Source organism: Poecilia mexicana, unplaced genomic scaffold (assembly GCF_051168715.1).
Source record: "Poecilia mexicana isolate PSO_F unplaced genomic scaffold, ASM5116871v1 scaffold_13, whole genome shotgun sequence".
Classification (NCBI taxonomy): Eukaryota; Metazoa; Chordata; class Actinopteri; order Cyprinodontiformes; family Poeciliidae; genus Poecilia; species Poecilia mexicana.
This window is the reverse complement of record NW_028263382.1, coordinates 6156773-6173824: the sequence shown is the minus strand read 5'-3', so window position 1 is coordinate 6173824 and position 17052 is coordinate 6156773. Positions and strand designations below refer to the sequence as shown.

Sequence of the window (17052 nt, the reverse complement as noted above, 5' to 3'; positions counted from 1 at the left end):
AGGGGGAGCTGCTTCTCCGCTACTCATCGGGGGCCTGATGATGACAGGATGGCGGAGGCAGGGGGACCGGACTCCACTGCGGCCCGGTGTCCGGACGAGTCCTCGGACAGCGAGCCCGAGCAGGAGCCCGGATCTCCGCAGAAACTCATCCGGAAAGTGTCGACGTCTGGTCAGATCCGCAGCAAGGTATGAAAGGGTGACAACTGAGGGGCTTATAGCGGGGTATCACTGGTCATTCAGCGGAGTGGGCCCCGCAAAGCCCCGGGCTGCTCCGCTCTGGCCGATGGAACACTGGGGCGCCAAACCCCCGGAGAAAAACTGGCACTTTTATACTAACAGGCCTGAAGAAGTTGTTTTGCAAACTTTTAAAAAATGAACATGATCATTCTATGGTAGCATACAGACTGTTCTCTGATCCGTCGTAGAACAGACCGTCACTGAGTTTATAAATATCTCTCTGCTACCGAAACTTTTGACACCTTCTACCCTCATCCGCTACTCGAAGTATGCGGCCGCAGTCAGCTCACTGAGGCTACTGGAACCAGAATATGGGCTTTTGAATCATTTTAATTGACGCCGAATTAAAGAGTATGGTTATATTTGTCTTTTACATTCAGTTATATCCAGAGTTCGATAAAAGAGAATAATTAAAATTTTCAATGAATGTAGAATCAACTGGATATTGGTTTGTTTATTTACCTAAACGATTATCCAGAATCTCGGTTGATATTTTAGTTTTTTTATGAAGCCGTATTAAAGAGTGTGTATATTTCTGTTCTCTGACCGCTTTAGGATCCGAGTTTGAACCTGTTTATGTTTTAAACATTTGTTAAATTTGTTTTCCTAAAGATTTTAAATGGAGCTTGCTACTATTTCTCATTTCCGGGAGATAACGGAACTGGGTTGCGGAACAAATGATGCCGAATTAAAGCCTGATTTTGTTTCTATCATTTGAACGCCGTAAAATTAAATTTGTCACCCCTTTTATTTTTATTTATTTATTTTTTAGATCAATCAAAATTTGATCTGAAAGCTTTTAACTTGTGTTTGGGTAGCGGGTTTATTCAAGTAGAAAACTACGGAACCTTGGGATGCTTGTGAGTTTTAATAGTGCCGAATTAGAGTAAAGGTGTTTTAGTGTACCTGCGATAAAAATCACGTTAATGTGCAGAAACTGAAACTTATGTAGAGATTCAAGTTTAAAGGAGGCAGATTTTAGGTGGAATGGTCCGAGCGTGCTCCTTTCCGACAGAACACCGAAATATTTGTGGATCAAAACCTGTTGATGTTCAACGACTCCACCGGTAAATTATTTCACAAGATTAAATAAATAACTATTTTGGTTCAGTTTAATTTTTTATCAACCTATAGCATTTAGATAATATTTTGCGGAATTAAGGCGTAAAAAAATTAGGAATTTAAAATTATTCCCGAGAAACACTGACTAGAGAGAATATGGTTCCGTCCAGTAATGCGGAGGCCTGGTTGACCAAACTAGGTCTCAGGGTCCTCCACCGTGCCCACCCGGGCAGTGGAGAGTTGTAAGGCGGGGTGGGAGCCTTCACAGCCTGGGCAATGTTCCTGCTGTTGGAACAGATGTTTATTCGGGCTCGGTTCTGCTGAAAGAGGCGAACTGTTCTGATCATCACTGATAAATGTGACGGATGCGCTAAGATCTCGGGAAAAATAAAACATTCTGAGACTCTGAGCTACAGAAAATTGTATAAAATCAACTATCTTTAGTTTTCGCGGTAATTTAAAGTTTTTCTTAGACTTTTTGTTGTGACAATGTAACATAAATTACACGTTAATGTAAAAATAAACAAGAGTCATATAAATGCAACTTTGTGCACCTGAAAACATTCTGATCCAAATAGATAAATTGATTATCTGAGGATTGCGCTGTGAAGCTGAGAGTTCCTATGGCCCCTGAAGGCAGCGGTGGCTGGGTTCAGCAGGCCTAACTGGAGTTTCTATTTAAAGCTGCCTTTTTTCTTGGCTGGAGTTAAACACATGGAGAATGAGTCATGTGGGAATAACAAGGAATGGCTTGGTGGTTTTATCCACAGCACTCCTTCTGAATGTTCACATGATCAAAGCAATCTGACCTTTAACCCCTACAGGGAACCTTGTTTGCCTCTTTAAACTGTTTAAGATGGCCTCCAGGTGAGTCCAGAGAGTCCAGGTGTAGCTGGTTGGAGAGCAGCTTTAACCCAGCCACTGCCCTGAGGAACTCCATCCAATCTAATAATCAATCAATCAATCAGTCAAGCTCCACCCCCTCTCTACAGACCGTCCTGAAGGAAGGAACGCTCCTGAAACAAACAAACTCCTTTCAGCGCTGGAAGAGACGATACTTCAAGTTACGAGGAAGAACTCTGTACTACGCTCAGACCAGCAAGGTGAGTGGTCAGGTCGGGATGAAGAGTGGGCGGAGCCTGAGTTTGATCTCCTGATTGGTTGGGATGGATTAGCAGTGACGTGTCTCTCTGCAGTCGATCATCTTTGACGAGGTGGACCTGACTGACGCCAGCGTGGCCGAGTCCAGCACCAAGAACGTCAACAACAGCTTCACTGTGAGTCCAAACACGATCCTTCCACCACTGAAAGTAGTCCCAGCAGTGGAAAAGTTGCTGGGTAAACTTCTACTAAGCAGAGCTAACTTTTTGTTTATCACTTTAGTCTTTTTTGCTAAATTTAAAAACATTTAGTGGACTTAGTTTTCCCTAAATTCTTTTTTTTTCCAGATAAAATTTAAATCACTAATTTACTGTTTTGTAAACTTTCAGTTAAATAAAGTTTGATATTTTTGGGTCTCGACTGTTAAGAATTCTTCAAGTTAATGGATGTTTATATTCATGCTCTTATTTTGAAAGGGGTAAACATAGTAGTTCCATTTCCTCTCCTCACATGCTTTATTTTTTCCCCAATAAATTTATTTAAAACAAAATAAAACAGACAGAGACAGATATGAACATAGATGTTATATCCAAGTATCTCACAAAACATGTAAATTATAATCTGAAATTAGTATTTATTTTTATTTTCCCTTTTTCTACGTGTGTATTTTTGCTTGAAGTGATGTCACTTCCTGTTAGTGAGGCTGCAGATGGTTAGCCACAGGGTTAGGCGGTGTGTGTGTTTGTGTGACTGATCATGTGGTGGAGTGTATTTATAGCCTGCAGGATGCATGTTCTCGTAAGCAGTGTGTGTGTGTGTGTGTGTGTGTGAGACGTCAGACAGGAAGTGGGCATGAGCTGCTGTTTTTAGGGAGGTGGGAGGGGAGAGTGAAGGGAAAAACAGCAGGAGGATCAAAGAGCAGCGAGTCTCAGACTGGGATCCGGGTCCAGACGCTCAGGAGAACCTCGGGTCGGTAAGACAGCTGATTGGTCCGTCAGGTTCTGATCCGATCCGTTTGTTCAGTTTGTTTCTCTGCTCTGACTTGCACTGATGATGATGATGGTCAGAATGTGATCATCAACTTTTAAAGCTCGGATGGGTCCGATCTGCAGGTCCACTGGTACCGACCGGGACTCTGACTGGGCTTTCTGACTCGTTATGTCCAGAATTCTCATCCCAGCTGTTTGGAGAACATCTTACCCAGTTGGAAGGTTCTTTATCCAAGCGGGTCGGTCGGGTTGGACGGTTCCTGAACTGTAAACATGGATTCTGAGACTCTGGGTTCCTCAGAGAACATCAGATGGCTAAGAGGTTTGGGTCAATGTCTGGGCTGTCGGATCAGAACCAGAACCTCTGCGGCTGCGTTTTTATTTCAGATCTCTTTGTTAATATTCTGCTAAAGTCGAAAAAGTTACATTTTGTAATCGCAGTGCTTCCATCAAATAAGAAACTAAATTAAAATTATACGTGAATAAGTTCGTCATTACAGCCACTTCCTGTCGTCGCCTTCATCTTGGTTGTTGGTCATGTGACTCGTCTGATGTGATAAAAGTAGTTCGACTGGCCGCCTCTTCCTACCGCAGAAACCTTTCTCAGAATTGCCGTTTTTCCTTTAAATTCCAGCAAATTTATTTTTATAATTCCAATTTGTGCAGTTCTGTGGTCAGTGGAACTCAGTTAGTGATGATGAGATATGAAGCAGAGATGCAGGCGAAGGTCCAGCATTCAGTCCGGGCCTCGGGCCAGAACCGGCCTCTGGCTCTGACAGCATTCCTCAGCAGTCTGTCCGTGTTCAGGACTGAATATTCCTGAAATTGCTGGAAAAATGTTCTGTTTTCATATTCAGAGCTGGAGCTGACGTCAGGCCACATCGACGCCAGAGATCCATGACGGATCCCACCTAATGGACCACAACAGAACTGGTTCCCAGTAAGGCTGAATGAGTGGCTGAACTGGGACGCCAGAAACTGGTTTGGGAACAGTGAAGAAGATCCAGGAGATCTTCTTCTCCTGGTGTCTCTGGTGAAAAGCCATGGTTAGACCACCATCTGCTCTCCTCAGGCAGATGGTGGTCAGGGAGCTGGATCAGCAGATTCTTCTTTTACTGGGTCTATTTCTGTCGCCGTGGGAACAGAGGCTTCATTGTTGAACATCTGACAGGAAGTGGATGTCTACGTCACTCACACACATTCCTGCCGACTCAACTCCAGTGAGATAATCAGAATTAAACTGCTGGTTTGTCCGAACACGGACACTGGATTCATTTAGTTTGTGTGGACAGTCTGAGATGTTCTGGTGGCAGAAGGTCAGAGTGTTTCTGAAGGTTCTGTGGAGCCGGTCCAGAGGTCCGAGTCATGAGGTTGATGTTTTCTGAAAGCTGTTAAAGCTGCTTCCTGAAAACAGGAAAAACAACAAATTTACTGTTTCCAGCTTCCAGGACAAACCGCATGGGCATGGAAAACTGAAACAGGATTACGTCATAACAGTTTCACAACAAACTTTCAACAAGCTCCCAGTGAGGTCTGACCAGTTTCCTGACAGAGACCTAACGAGGTTTTTTAGAGACCAGTGAGTTCAAAAGGACGGCCTGAGGAGTCCTAGCTGGTCTTAGTGGTGCCTTAATGTGGTTTCATTGAGGTCTTATTGAGGTTCTGCTGAAGACTCAGTGAGATCTCATTAAAGTCTGAATGAGGTCCTGATGAGGCCTTAGTAGAATCTGATAAGGCCAGAGTTTCTTGTCTGATCTTCATCTCAAACACAATCAGATGATCATTCTCCAGTTTGTATTCCAAACTCTGACCTGACCTTTGACCCCATACCTGGCCTCCAGGTGATCACCCCCTGCAGACGCCTCATTCTGTGTGCTGACAACAGGAAGGAGATGGAGGAGTGGATGGCGGCGCTGCGCAGCGTCCAGAACAGGCAGAACTATGAGGTCAGACCGGCTTCCTCACAGCAGACTGCAGCTGCGTCCCAGTTTGTGCTGCTCACCGTGTCTCTGTCTCCCAGTCCACCCAGTACAGCATGGACCACTTCAGTGGGATGCACAACTGGTACGCCTGTTCCCACGCCAGACCGACGTACTGCAACGTGTGCAGGGAGGCGCTGTCAGGGGTCACGTCCCACGGCCTGTCCTGTGAAGGTACGGACACACAACTACACAATAAACACACAACTACACAATAAACACACAACTAGATACAACTAGAGACACATATACACACTAAACACGACTACACAATAAATGCAAAACCACCCATAGCTGGACAATAAACACACAACTTCACACCACTAAGCAGCTGTTCAGATTCACCCTGATGCACTCTAACTGTGTGTGTGTGTGTGTGTGTGTGTGTGTGTGTGTGTGTGTGCGTGCGTGTGCGCTGCAGTGTGTAAGTTTAAGGCTCATAAGCGTTGTGCGGTCCGAGCCACAAACAACTGTAAGTGGACAACTCTGGCTTCAATCGGGAAGGACATCATTGAGGACGAAGACGGGGTGAGACACCAAGAGATGCACACCTGATTCCTCTGATGCATGTCGTCTATGCCTGTCCTCTCACCTGGTGTCCTCACCTGTCCTCCCTCACCTGTGTCTCCAGGTGTCGATGCCTCATCAGTGGTTGGAGGGGAACCTTCCTGTCTCTGCTAAGTGTAGCGTCTGCGATAAGACATGCGGCAGCGTCCTCCGGCTGCAGGACTGGAGGTGTCTCTGGTGTAAAGCCATGGTTAGACACACACACCTACCTGATCAGGTGTGCTGCCGTTGGATGCGCTGAGCCTCAGGTGTGCTTTGTCTGCAGGTGCACTCAGGCTGTAAGGAGCAGCTGTCGTCCAAGTGTCCTCTGGGCCAGTGCAAAGTGTCCGTCATTCCTCCAACGGCGCTCAACAGCATCGACTCTGATGGTGAGGGATGCACCGCTGCCCTCCAGTGGTCAAACGCAGTTACTGCATGAATAAAACTGAAACGTCTGGTTGTTGTCTCCAGGTTTCTGGAAGGCGTCCTGTCCTCCATCCTGTACCAGTCCTCTGCTGGTTTTTGTCAACTCTAAAAGCGGAGACAATCAGGGCGTGAAGTTCCTGCGACGGTTCAAACAGCTGCTGAACCCGGCGCAGGTGTTTGACCTGATGAACGGAGGACCTCACCTGGGGTGAGACACTGTCTCGTCTCTGTCTCTCTAAAAGCTTGTTTATTCAGGAAAATATGTAAGGAAACTATAAACATGTTTCTCTGTCAGTCTGCGGCTGTTCCAGAAGTTCGACACCTTCAGGATCCTGGTTTGTGGAGGAGACGGCAGCGTTGGCTGGGTTCTGTCCGAGATCGATGCTCTGACGCTGCACAAACAGGTATCAGATGTGAGGTTGTCATGGGAACAGAGCTGCCTCCCGAGGTGCCCCTTTAAGGCTCCCATTTACTTAGGTGTACCGTTTGTATTCTGTACGTATTCTCTGACTACACTGTAGACGGTTAAGACTGCCAAAATTTCTCGTGACAAATTCCTTCATGTTCCTCAATCCACATGGATACTAGCAGGTTTGTTGAGAAAGTTAGGTGAATTGACCTGTTTCCTCTCCACCATAGCCTCCTCCACACACCTGCTAGTGCGACACTGAGTGGCCTTGCAACTGGTTGCACCTACTATCAACCTCATCATCACGGTGTCGCACACAAACATTGTTTCCTGCCAAGCAGACACTGACTACGCAGTCATAAAAATGAACCTTTCTGTCCGGCGGACTTCCGTTTTGAGCCCAAGTACGCCTCCGTGAGAGTCTTTAGGGTGAAAAGGTTTTCGGAGCTTAGCGACTCTAAGGAGGTTTTCCTGTTTCAGTGTCAGATGGGTGTTCTTCCGCTCGGAACCGGGAATGACCTGGCTCGGGTTCTGGGCTGGGGCTCAGCCTGCGATGACGACACGCAGCTACCTCAGATACTGGAGAAACTGGAGAGAGCCAGCACCAAGATGCTGGACAGGTGAGGGCTGTGATGTCAGACAGGCGTGTGCTGCATGCCAGGGGAACCATTAACACCTGTTTGCCCTCCTTATTCTTCAGGTGGAGCATCATGGTCTATGAGACAAAATTTCCACGGCAACACTCTGCTTCCACCGTCACGGAGGACTGCAGTGATGACTCTGAGGTAATGTGACATCACTTCCTAACCTTCTCTAAGTTAGACTCACCTCTTAATGAACGGACCTGAAGCAGGTTTTCTAGCAGGTTCTCTGAATAGTTGATCCTCTGATTCAGGTGCAGCAGATTCTGACCTATGAGGATTCTGTGGCTGCTCACCTGACGAAGATCCTGACCTCAGACCAGCACTCAGTCGTCATCTCCTCAGCCAAGTAGGGTCTTCTCTCCGCTGTAGTTCTTACAACCACCATCGGATCTCATGCAGTTCTATAACCGACTGTGTTTGTGTGTTTGGACCCAGAGTTCTCTGTGAGACCGTCAAGGACTTTGTGGCTCGTGTTGGTAAAGCTTATGAGAAGAACACAGAGAATTTGGAGGAGTCTGAGGCCATGGCCAAAAAGGTACGAGTCTAAAGCCCCTTCTTCATTGTCAAGTCTTATTGTAGCTGGGTAACATCTGGTTTGGTTCCAGCCAAGTTAAGTTTGTCTCCATTGGCACTTTGTTTCCCACGATTTGGACGTGAACATAGGCCAGAATGTCGGCAAGCCCTAAGGATGCCGGAGCTGTGGTCAACCCTCTGATGATGTCATCTGGCTACTGTACCTTTGAGCAGACAGTTTCTCCGAAATCTCTCAGTATCTCGGTTTTGTTCATTGTGGGTTGCCCCAACCAAGGAATCATCAATTTCTTGCTCTTCTTCTCTCCAACTGCTGTGGACTCATTGTTGTTTGGCGGGTCAGTCAACAAATGCAGCCTGCTGGCATCAGATCACTTGTGTCCAGTACCGGGTTGGTCGGGCTTGTGCCCCCCTGAGGTTGTTCCAAAATGTGGAGGAACCTCTAAGTATCTGCAAATGGAGACCAATGTGGGCAGGGTGGACTGTGGAAGCACCAGTTTAATCCACGCCTCTGGTGACGGGGCTTTAGTTCGGATCTGTCTTAGTTCTGTCTAATTCCAGTCATGGTATTTAGGTTGTCATGTTTGTGCTGCAGTGCGGCGTTCTGAAGGAGAAACTCGACTCGCTGCTGAAGACTCTGAACGAGGAGTCGCAGGCCTTGACGGTGCTCCCCCCGGCTCCTCCCCCGACCATCGCTGAGGAACAGGAGGAGCTGGAGGTGGTCAGTCTGGCTCCTCTCCTTCATCCTGCTCCTCCTCCTCACCCTCCCTGTTCGCCACGAGCCACACCGCCACCTTCAGCAGCGGCCGCCATTTTTAAACCTCGGGAGCAGCTGATGTTGAGAGCCAACAGTCTGAAGAAGGCGATCCGACAAATTATTGAGCACACAGAGAAAGGTAGGTCACCTGGGAGGGAGGACAGGGTCTCCGGCTGAGTGTCTCCAGTTGTCTAAGTGTTTGTGTCCAGGTGACTCAAATGTGTCCAGGTGTGACTGATGTGTGTCCAGGTGTGAGTGTGTGTGTCCAGGTGACTGATGTGTATCGAGAGGTGACTGATGTGTGTCCAGGTGACTGATGTGTGTCCAGGTGTGACTGGTGTGTATCCAGGTGACCGGTGTGTATCCAGGTGTGACTGTGTGTATCCAGGTGTGACCTATATGTTTCCAGGTGTGATTGATTGGGTTTGTTTGTTTTTGTTGCAGCTGTGGACGAGCAGAACGCTCAGACCCAGCAGCACGTCTTCTCTGTGGGTCGTTCTGAGCAGCAGGTGGGTCTGGTTGAAGAGGAGGAGGAGGAAGACGGGGAGGAGGACAAGTCGTCCCTGCAGTCGTCTTTCAGCTCCAAGCAGCGCAGCAGCCGCAGACGTGAGGACGGGTAGCTGAGGACAGGTGAGACTCGTTTTGGACACGCAGAGGCTCACCTGTTTGTCTCTCTGCTCTCAGTCAGCAAGACGCCGTGCGAGAAACTGATCCATAAAGGTGGCCTGTTACCGGGAAGCTCCGCTTCACTTCCTGTCCATACAGGAAGTAGAGACAACATGCCTATGCTGAACACAAAGATCTTGTATCCAGGTAAGATGCTCTCCACCTGCTTCACCTGAATGAGTTCCTGTGAGGTTCTGGAGCTTTGTGTCTGTGTTCCAGGGACTCTGACCAGCAGCTCGGTCATCACTCGGCTGCTGGTCAACGCCGACCCGTTCAGCTGCGACGCCGACAACATGTGAGGCCGCGACCACACACCTTTACCTTCAGGCTAAGCACGCGTGTAACAGCCGTGTTTCTGTTTCAGGGACTGCTACACAGAGAAGTGCGTCATGAACAACTACTTTGGCATCGGACTCGACGCTAAGATCACGCTGGACTTCAACAACAAGAGAGACGAGCATCCGGAGAAGTGCAGGTACGTCTTCATACAGCTGGAAATAAAAATAAACCTTTTTAATTCAGAAAAAACTTTACCTTCATTACCTAAAAACAATTGTTCATTGAAAATTATTGTATTTAAAGGAGAGATGTTATGCAAAGTCCACTATTTCAGCCCTCTACTGAAGTCTCAAGGAGTTCAGAAAAGTTTAATTCAGTCTCTCCCAGTTCTGCATAGAAATCTCTATATTTTATTTGGGTCATATTTTTTGGTCCATTCAGATTTATTGTTTTGTACAATAATGTCAGTATTTGGCTTTCGACTGACCAATTTCACGAAGCTGCCATTTTTATTTCACATGCCAATTTTGTAGTCCAAGTTCAAGAATGCTAAAGCTACAAGTGGATCAACTCCAAGTGGTTGAGTGTATTAACCCAAACAATTCAGATCAGAGGAAGGGAAATGGGAAGAAATGAGGCTGATTCTGGAACATAAAACTTTCTAATTTAAAGTGAACATATCTTAAATGATCTGAGTTTTTGAAAACAAAAGAAAGTTTTTGTTGTCAACAAAGGTCGACTTGTCTGTCGTGTTGGATCCAGAAAATGTTACCACAACATGACTGAACACATCTTGGAAACAAGGCTTCCAAGATGGTTAGCATAGTGAGCGCGTTAGCTAATGCTATCATCACCGAATGCATTTGGATCATGTGCTCCCCAAAACGAAAGAAACGCAAAAAAAGCCAAACTGTTTATTATTCAAAACACACATTGTGGTTCTGACCTAAATGAGCTAACAGCTAGCACACTGTGCTAACATTAGCAAAAGGCACGATGCTACGGCTAGCAAAACATGGCCAGGATGTCATACCAACCCATAACTTCATGTCTAAAATAAAGTTTGTTGTTATTTTAACGTTATAAGTCTGTCAGACCTTCAATCAGACGAAACCTTTCGGTAAATCCGTTTTGATTCTGGCGCAGTTAGCTGAAGCTCTGTGGTTTTAAACTGAATTCTTTCCCATGATATTCTCCTCATATGTCTGATTCTGTCTCTTCAGGAGTCGCACAAAGAATTTGATGTGGTACGGAGTCTTGGGAACCAAAGAGCTGCTGCACAGAACCTACAAGAACCTGGAGCAGCGTGTCCTGCTGGAGGTCAGAACCGGCGCCGCGGTAAGCCATGTGGCTGCGGCAGGCAGCGCGTCACTCAGTGTGTCGTCTGTTTCTGCTGCAGTGTGACGGGCGGCCGATCCCCCTGCCCAGTCTGCAGGGCATCGCCGTGCTCAACATCCCCAGCTACGCCGGGGGAACCAACTTCTGGGGCGGGACCAAGGAGGACGATGTAAGAACTGTCCATCTGATCCGTCTCTGGTCCGGTTCCCTGCTCCGGTTCTCACTGGGTTTAGTGGCTATGAAAACAAACTGGGAGAACTGGAGCGTGAGGGAGACCAGTGACTGGCTGACCAGTGATGTCCCGGTGTCCGTTTGTCCCTCAGACCTTCACGGCGCCGTCCTTCGACGACAAGATCCTGGAGGTGGTCGCCGTGTTCGGCAGCATGCAGATGGCCGTGTCAAGGGTCATCAACCTACAGCACCACCGCATCGCCCAGGTACCGGTCCAACTGTCTCCTGTCCCTCCATGTCCCTGTCCTGTGTGTCTCACAGTGTCCCTGCTCCTCAGTGTCGGACGGTGAAGATAACCGTCCTTGGGGACGAGGGAGTCCCAGTCCAGGTGGACGGGGAGGCCTGGATCCAGCCTCCCGGCTACATTAAGATCATCCACAAGAACCGGACCCAGACCCTGACCAGAGACCGGGTGAGTCCCTCTGCTGGTTGTCTGTACCCTGGTTCCGGTTCTGGTTCTGGGCCTGGTCCTTGTCCTGGTCCTGGTCCTTGTCCTGGTTCTGGTCCTGGTCCTGGGCCTGGGCCTGGGCCTGGGCCTGGGCCTGGGCCTGGTCCTGGTTCTGGTCCTGGTTCTGGTTCTGGGCCTGGTTCTGGTCCTGGTCCTGGTCCTGGGCCTGGGCCTGGTCCTGGTCTTGGGCCTGGTCCTGGTCCTGGTCTTGGGCCTGGGCCTGGTCCTGGTCTTGGGCCTGGTCCTGGTCTTGGGCCTGGTCCTGGTCCTGGTCCTGGGCCTGGTCCTGGTCCTGGTCTTGGGCCTGGGCCTGGTCCTGGTCTTGGGCCTGGTCCTGGTTCTAGTCCAGGCCCGGCTGGGTTCTCAGAGCGTCTCTGTGTCCTGCAGGCGTTTGAGAGCACACTGAAGTCCTGGGAGGACAAGCAGAAGTGTGAGTTCCCTCAGCCGTCCCTGCCGCCGCAGCCGGAGACGGTCTCTGAGGACGAGGCGCTGCTGGTCAGTGAGTTCGGTCAGGCTGCTGGAGCCCTCATCCACAGGTACGTCCTTCATGTCCTCCGAATGTCCTCCTGCGTCGGTCCGGACGCTGACGCCGTCTCTGCTGGTTCCAGCATCCGGGAGGTGGCCCAGTTCCACCACAGCATGGAGCAGGAGCTGGCCCACGCCGTCAACGCCAGCTCCAAGGCCATGGACGTGGTCTACGCCAAGAGCCCCGAGGTGCGTCCCCCGCCACTCTGGAGACGTCCATCAGCTGGACCGGAACGTCTCTCCTGTCCCACTGCAGTTCTGGTGGACTGACCGGAACCTTCTGTGTTTCAGGCTCTTAGCTGCAGCTCTGTGGTCCACATGGTCAGCGATGTCAAAGCTCTGCTCAGCGAGACGGAACTGCTCCTGGCCGGGAAGATGTCCATGGTAGCCGATTCCTATCACTTGGTTCTGTTCTGGTTCTGGACTGCCAGAACTGAAACAAGATCCGCCGGGTCTTAGGGAGAACCGGACCCTGCTGTCCAGGTTTAGACTGTTGGATGGATGTTTGGACTGTTTGAATGTTGGAAGGTTTGGATCGATCTTTAGACATTGGATGGATCTTTAGACGTTGGACGGATCTTTAGACGTTGGACGGATCTTTAGACGTTGGACGGATCTTTAGACGTTGGACGGCTTGAATGCATGTCTGTACGTGGAACGGACATTTGGACCGGATGTTTGGACTTTGAGCAGGTGGTAGCTGTTGGACTGCAGAGGTCCGGTTCCCTCTATGACCCAGTTGACATTGTATTAGTATCACCCAGAACTGATTTCTTTGTTTTGATGGCCTGGTTCTGGTTCTAACAAACCCAAAACCAGGCTTTGATTGTAGCTCCAGGTTCTGACCGTGGTTCTGTAGTTCTGATTGTGGTTCTGTGTCTGTGCAGCAGTTGGACCCGCCTCAGCAGGACCAGCTGAACGCCGCTCTGGGTTCTGTGGCCCAGGAGCTCCGCCGCCTGTCGGACGTCCCCTGGTTGTGTCCCGTCATCGACCCGTTGGACCAGGAGGTAAACCCCCTCCGTTCTGCAGAGCAAGTGACCGGGTTCTGTTTCAGTTTGGACCGACTCAGGATTCGGGTCTGTCTCTGTTCAGGGTCCTCTGGCGGACTTTTCCAAACGGAGTCAAAGCGGGAAATTTCGTCTTGTCTCAAAGTTCAAGAAGGACAAAAACAACAAGAACAAAGAGATGTGCGCCACCCTGTCGCTGCCAGGTGAGCTCAGAACCAGTCCAGTCTGTCCACAGGGTCCGGTACCACAGAACCACAGCATAAAGGTGTCTTTTCTCTGTTTGGGTCTTCCTGTCTGTCTGAACCACTTTCTGGGTGTCTCAGTTCACCAGTGGGGAACCGAGGAGGTTGGGGCCTGGCTGGACTTCCTCTGTCTGTCTGAGTATAAGGACATATTTAGTGGACACGATGTCCGAGGAGCCGAGCTGATCCACCTGGAGAGGAGAGACCTGAAGGTGAGGACACACAGAGAGACAGAGAGAGAGGACAAACAATCTAGAGCTAGATTTATATTTCTATGCTGGACAGATGTTTGGACTTGAATGGAAGCTGGTCAGATGTTGGGCGTCGGACATGTCCCATGTCGGATGCTGGACGGATGTGTGATCGGATGTGTGATCGGATGTTGGTCGGATGTTGGTCAGATGTTTGGTCGGATGTTGGTCGGATGTTTGGTCGGATGTTGGTCGGATGTTTGGTCGGATGTTTGGTCGGATGCTGGTCGGATGTTTGGTCGGACGTTTGGTCGGACGTTGGTCGGATGTTGGATGGATGCTGGTCGGATGCTGGTCGGATGTTTGGTCGGATGCTGGTCGGATGTTTGGTCGGATGCTGGTCGGATGTTTGGTCGGATGCTGGTCGGATGTTTGGTCGGATGTTGGTCGGATGTCTGGTCGGATGTTTGGTCGGATGCTGGTCGGATGTTTGGTCGGATGCTGGTCGGATGTTTGGTCGGATGTTGGTCGGATGTCTGGTCGGATGTCTGGTCGGATGTTTGGTCGGATGCTGGTCGGATGTTTGGTCGGACGTTTGGTCGGACGTTGGTCGGACGTTGGTCGGATGTTGGATGGATGCTGGTCGGATGCTGGTCGGATGTTTGGTCGGATGCTGGTCGGATGTTTGGTCGGATGTTGGTCGGATGTCTGGTCGGATGTTTGGTCGGATGCTGGTCGGATGTTTGGTCGGATGTTGGTCGGATGTTTGGTCGGATGTTTGGTCGGATGCTGGTCGGTCTGACGGTCCGTTGGGTCTCAGTCCGTCTCGCCGTCCACCTCCAGGACCTCGGGGTGACGAAGGTTGGACACATGAAGCGGATCCTGCAGGGCGTCAAGGAGCTGACGAGGAGCAGCAGCGCCAGCGAGGCCTAGCCGCCTGCAGGTCGGTTCTGAAGGTCCATTTGGACCCGATGTCCTTCGCTCCGGTTCTGGTCCCGCCTCGTTGTAATTGGGTTGTTGTTTTGTTGCTTAGGAACCGCTGTCCGCTGTCCTACTACCTCTGCTGCCTTTCTCTACCCCGTCCAGCCAGAAACCACCGGACCCGACCGGGACCAGAACCAGAACCGGCCCTCAGAAACACCGGGCAGAACCTTTTACAGGAACCTCCCGGTTCCAACCCGGAGAAGAACCAATCAGATGATCCATGAGTGCCTTCCCTCTCCAACCAGAACCACCAGTCCAAAAAAAGAATCAGAACCAGAACCATCAGTCCGGATCAGGACCAGGACGTTTCAACGGGCCTCTCCTTGGAGGCGACATCAGGTTCTGATGAGTCGGAACCAACTGGACCTCAGGCCCAGTTGAGGCGATGCATTTGGATCATGACATCTTCAAGTACTGATTAGAACCGGATCTCCTCTGCTCCAACAGAACCACAGACTGGTTCTGAGTTCTGTTGATGGTGGAGATTCCTCTCAGACTGGATCAGAACCCTGACCAGGTTCTGGTAGAACCAGGACAGCAAGGTCCAGCAGCAGCTCTGTGAGCTGGATTCTGGGTCAGAGTGAGCCAGAACCGAACCACTGAACTATTAGGTGAATATGGTGAGCCAGCCGACCCAACAGAACCTCCCCGGGTTTGCTGTTTTAGACCAGAACCTAGCAGAATCCTTTAAAGAAAATCAAACCTTTAATGTCCCAAACACCCAGACCAGAACCAGAAAGCTGTGCCTGTGGTTCTGGATGGACTAAACCAGTTTACAGGATTCACACCAGCTGTGGTTCTGATGAAACCCGGTCAGAACCCGATCCAACATTTCAGCCTCATCAACGGTTTTGGGTCCAAAATGTTTTATTTTGAAACTACAACGACCCATCAGATTGAAGCAGAACCCTGACTGGGTTCTGAACAGTTCAGAACCGCCCTGCTGGATCTGATTGGTCAGATTCCAGGAAGTCCCGCCCCCTGGAGGTCTGCAACGCACCAGCAGGGGGCAACCAATCACAGACTGAACCTTCTGATCAATCTGGTGGAGATTCAAAGAGTTTACCTGAACATTTATCGATGGGTGCCTTAAAGACGCAGCGGCCGGTCAGAGGTCAGCCGGTCAGAGGTCAGCCGGTCAGAGGTCAGCCGGTCAGAGGTCAACCGGCTGATCTCAGATCAGGCCGCGGTTTGTTTGTTTGTTTCTTCTTTTTTTTCTCTCCAGCTTCATTTTTCTACTGATCTTTATCGTTCTACAGTCGATGTTCAGATTCTAGATTAGGAAGTTTCCAAATCTTGTTCCAGATGTTTGTATTTTTGGCTCCAGATTGTTTGTGTTTGGTTCCAGTTTTAATCTGGACCCAGACGTTTCCAGAACCCGCTCCAGATTCCTCAGAGTCTGGACTAACTCCTGATTCCCATGTTTTCATTGTCCAGGTGTTTCAGTCTGGTTCCAGATGTTTCCGCATCTTCATCTGAGTTTTTCTGGACCCGGTGGACATATCAGATCTGTCAGGTTCTGGAACAGATTGTTCCGTTTCTTAGTCCTAATATTCCAAAGTTTGGATCAGATTATAGATGGTTAACATCTGGATCCAGATTCATAAACATCTAGATCCATTTGTTTTACAGTCTGGGCCCAGATGTCTCTGAGTTTTGATCTAGATGTTTTTGTCTGTTCCTGACATTTTGAGTTCTGTTTTAAATATTTCAAATTCTGGATCTGTACGTGTGTGGATCTGGATCCTGAGATGTATGAGTTTGGATCTGGATCTGGTTCCAGATCCATACAGGTTTACATCCACATGTTTTTGGTCCTGGATTCTAATATCTTAGAGCTCTCTCCATCGCTGGATCCAGATGTTTCTGAGCTTCAGATGTTTTCATGTCTGCATCTGGATTTTCCAGATGTTTTCGAATCCTGTTACACATATTTCATAGTCCAGATGTTTCAGATTCTGGATCCTGATATCCAGATTCTTCAGGTGTTTCATGTTACCAATGTGTTGCATTCGTGATCCAGATGTTTCCAAATCTCCATCCAAGCATTTCACATTCTAGACCCAGAATTTCTTAGTCCTGGTACAGACGTTTCAGTCTGGATCCAGATGTTTCAGATTCTTTGTTTGTGCCTCACGCCCTGAATTTAAGTGTTTAAATATTTTCCAGGTTCTGAATCCAGATGTGTGTTTTAACCTCTGGATCCAGACCCAGAGTCGTCCTGATCCAGATGTGCTCTCCTCCTCCTCCTCAGTGCCTTGCTCCAGGGCGCGGTGCAGTGCTGGTCTCATCCTGCCTGTATTTATTGTGTAATTTATAAACCGTGACACTGTTCTGGTGGTAGGAGCGCCCCCTGCTGGGCTGTCACTGTAGATACACAGAAACCTGTGGAAGATAAATAAACTTAATTTCTCCTCTGAAACGCTGCGGCTCTGCTTTTCCTTTTAGCTTCACTGAGTT

General features: G+C 49.1%; 1 protein-coding gene across 3 annotated transcripts; it reads left to right on the top strand.

Moving 5' to 3' along the window:
• Positions 1-22: 22 nt before the first annotated feature.
• Positions 23-17014, top strand: dgkd (diacylglycerol kinase delta). Of its 3 annotated transcripts, XM_014981006.2 has the most exons (31): positions 23-186; positions 2292-2402; positions 2496-2576; positions 5231-5335; positions 5410-5542; positions 5790-5896; positions 6000-6125; positions 6201-6303; positions 6386-6548; positions 6636-6744; positions 7230-7369; positions 7450-7534; positions 7645-7739; positions 7829-7928; positions 8520-8820; positions 9126-9287; positions 9366-9494; positions 9567-9642; positions 9712-9822; positions 10850-10946; positions 11026-11133; positions 11288-11401; positions 11473-11607; positions 12031-12179; positions 12252-12357; positions 12460-12552; positions 13056-13175; positions 13261-13378; positions 13499-13629; positions 14452-14551; positions 14642-14859. In XM_014981006.2, exons 1-30 carry the CDS (start codon positions 49-51, stop codon positions 14539-14541), a joined length of 3636 nt encoding a protein of 1211 aa, XP_014836492.1. In that variant the 5' UTR covers positions 23-48; the 3' UTR covers positions 14542-14551; positions 14642-14859. The 3 variants fall into 3 exon arrangements, with proteins under 3 accessions (XP_014836492.1, XP_087867686.1, XP_087867687.1); XM_088011560.1 differs by lacking the exons at positions 23-186; positions 2292-2402; positions 13499-13629 and having other exon boundaries at positions 2478-2576; positions 14642-17014; XM_088011561.1 differs by lacking the exons at positions 23-186; positions 2292-2402; positions 2496-2576; positions 13499-13629 and adding an exon at positions 3109-3373 and having other exon boundaries at positions 14642-17014.
• The last annotated feature ends 38 nt before the right edge of the window (positions 17015-17052 follow it).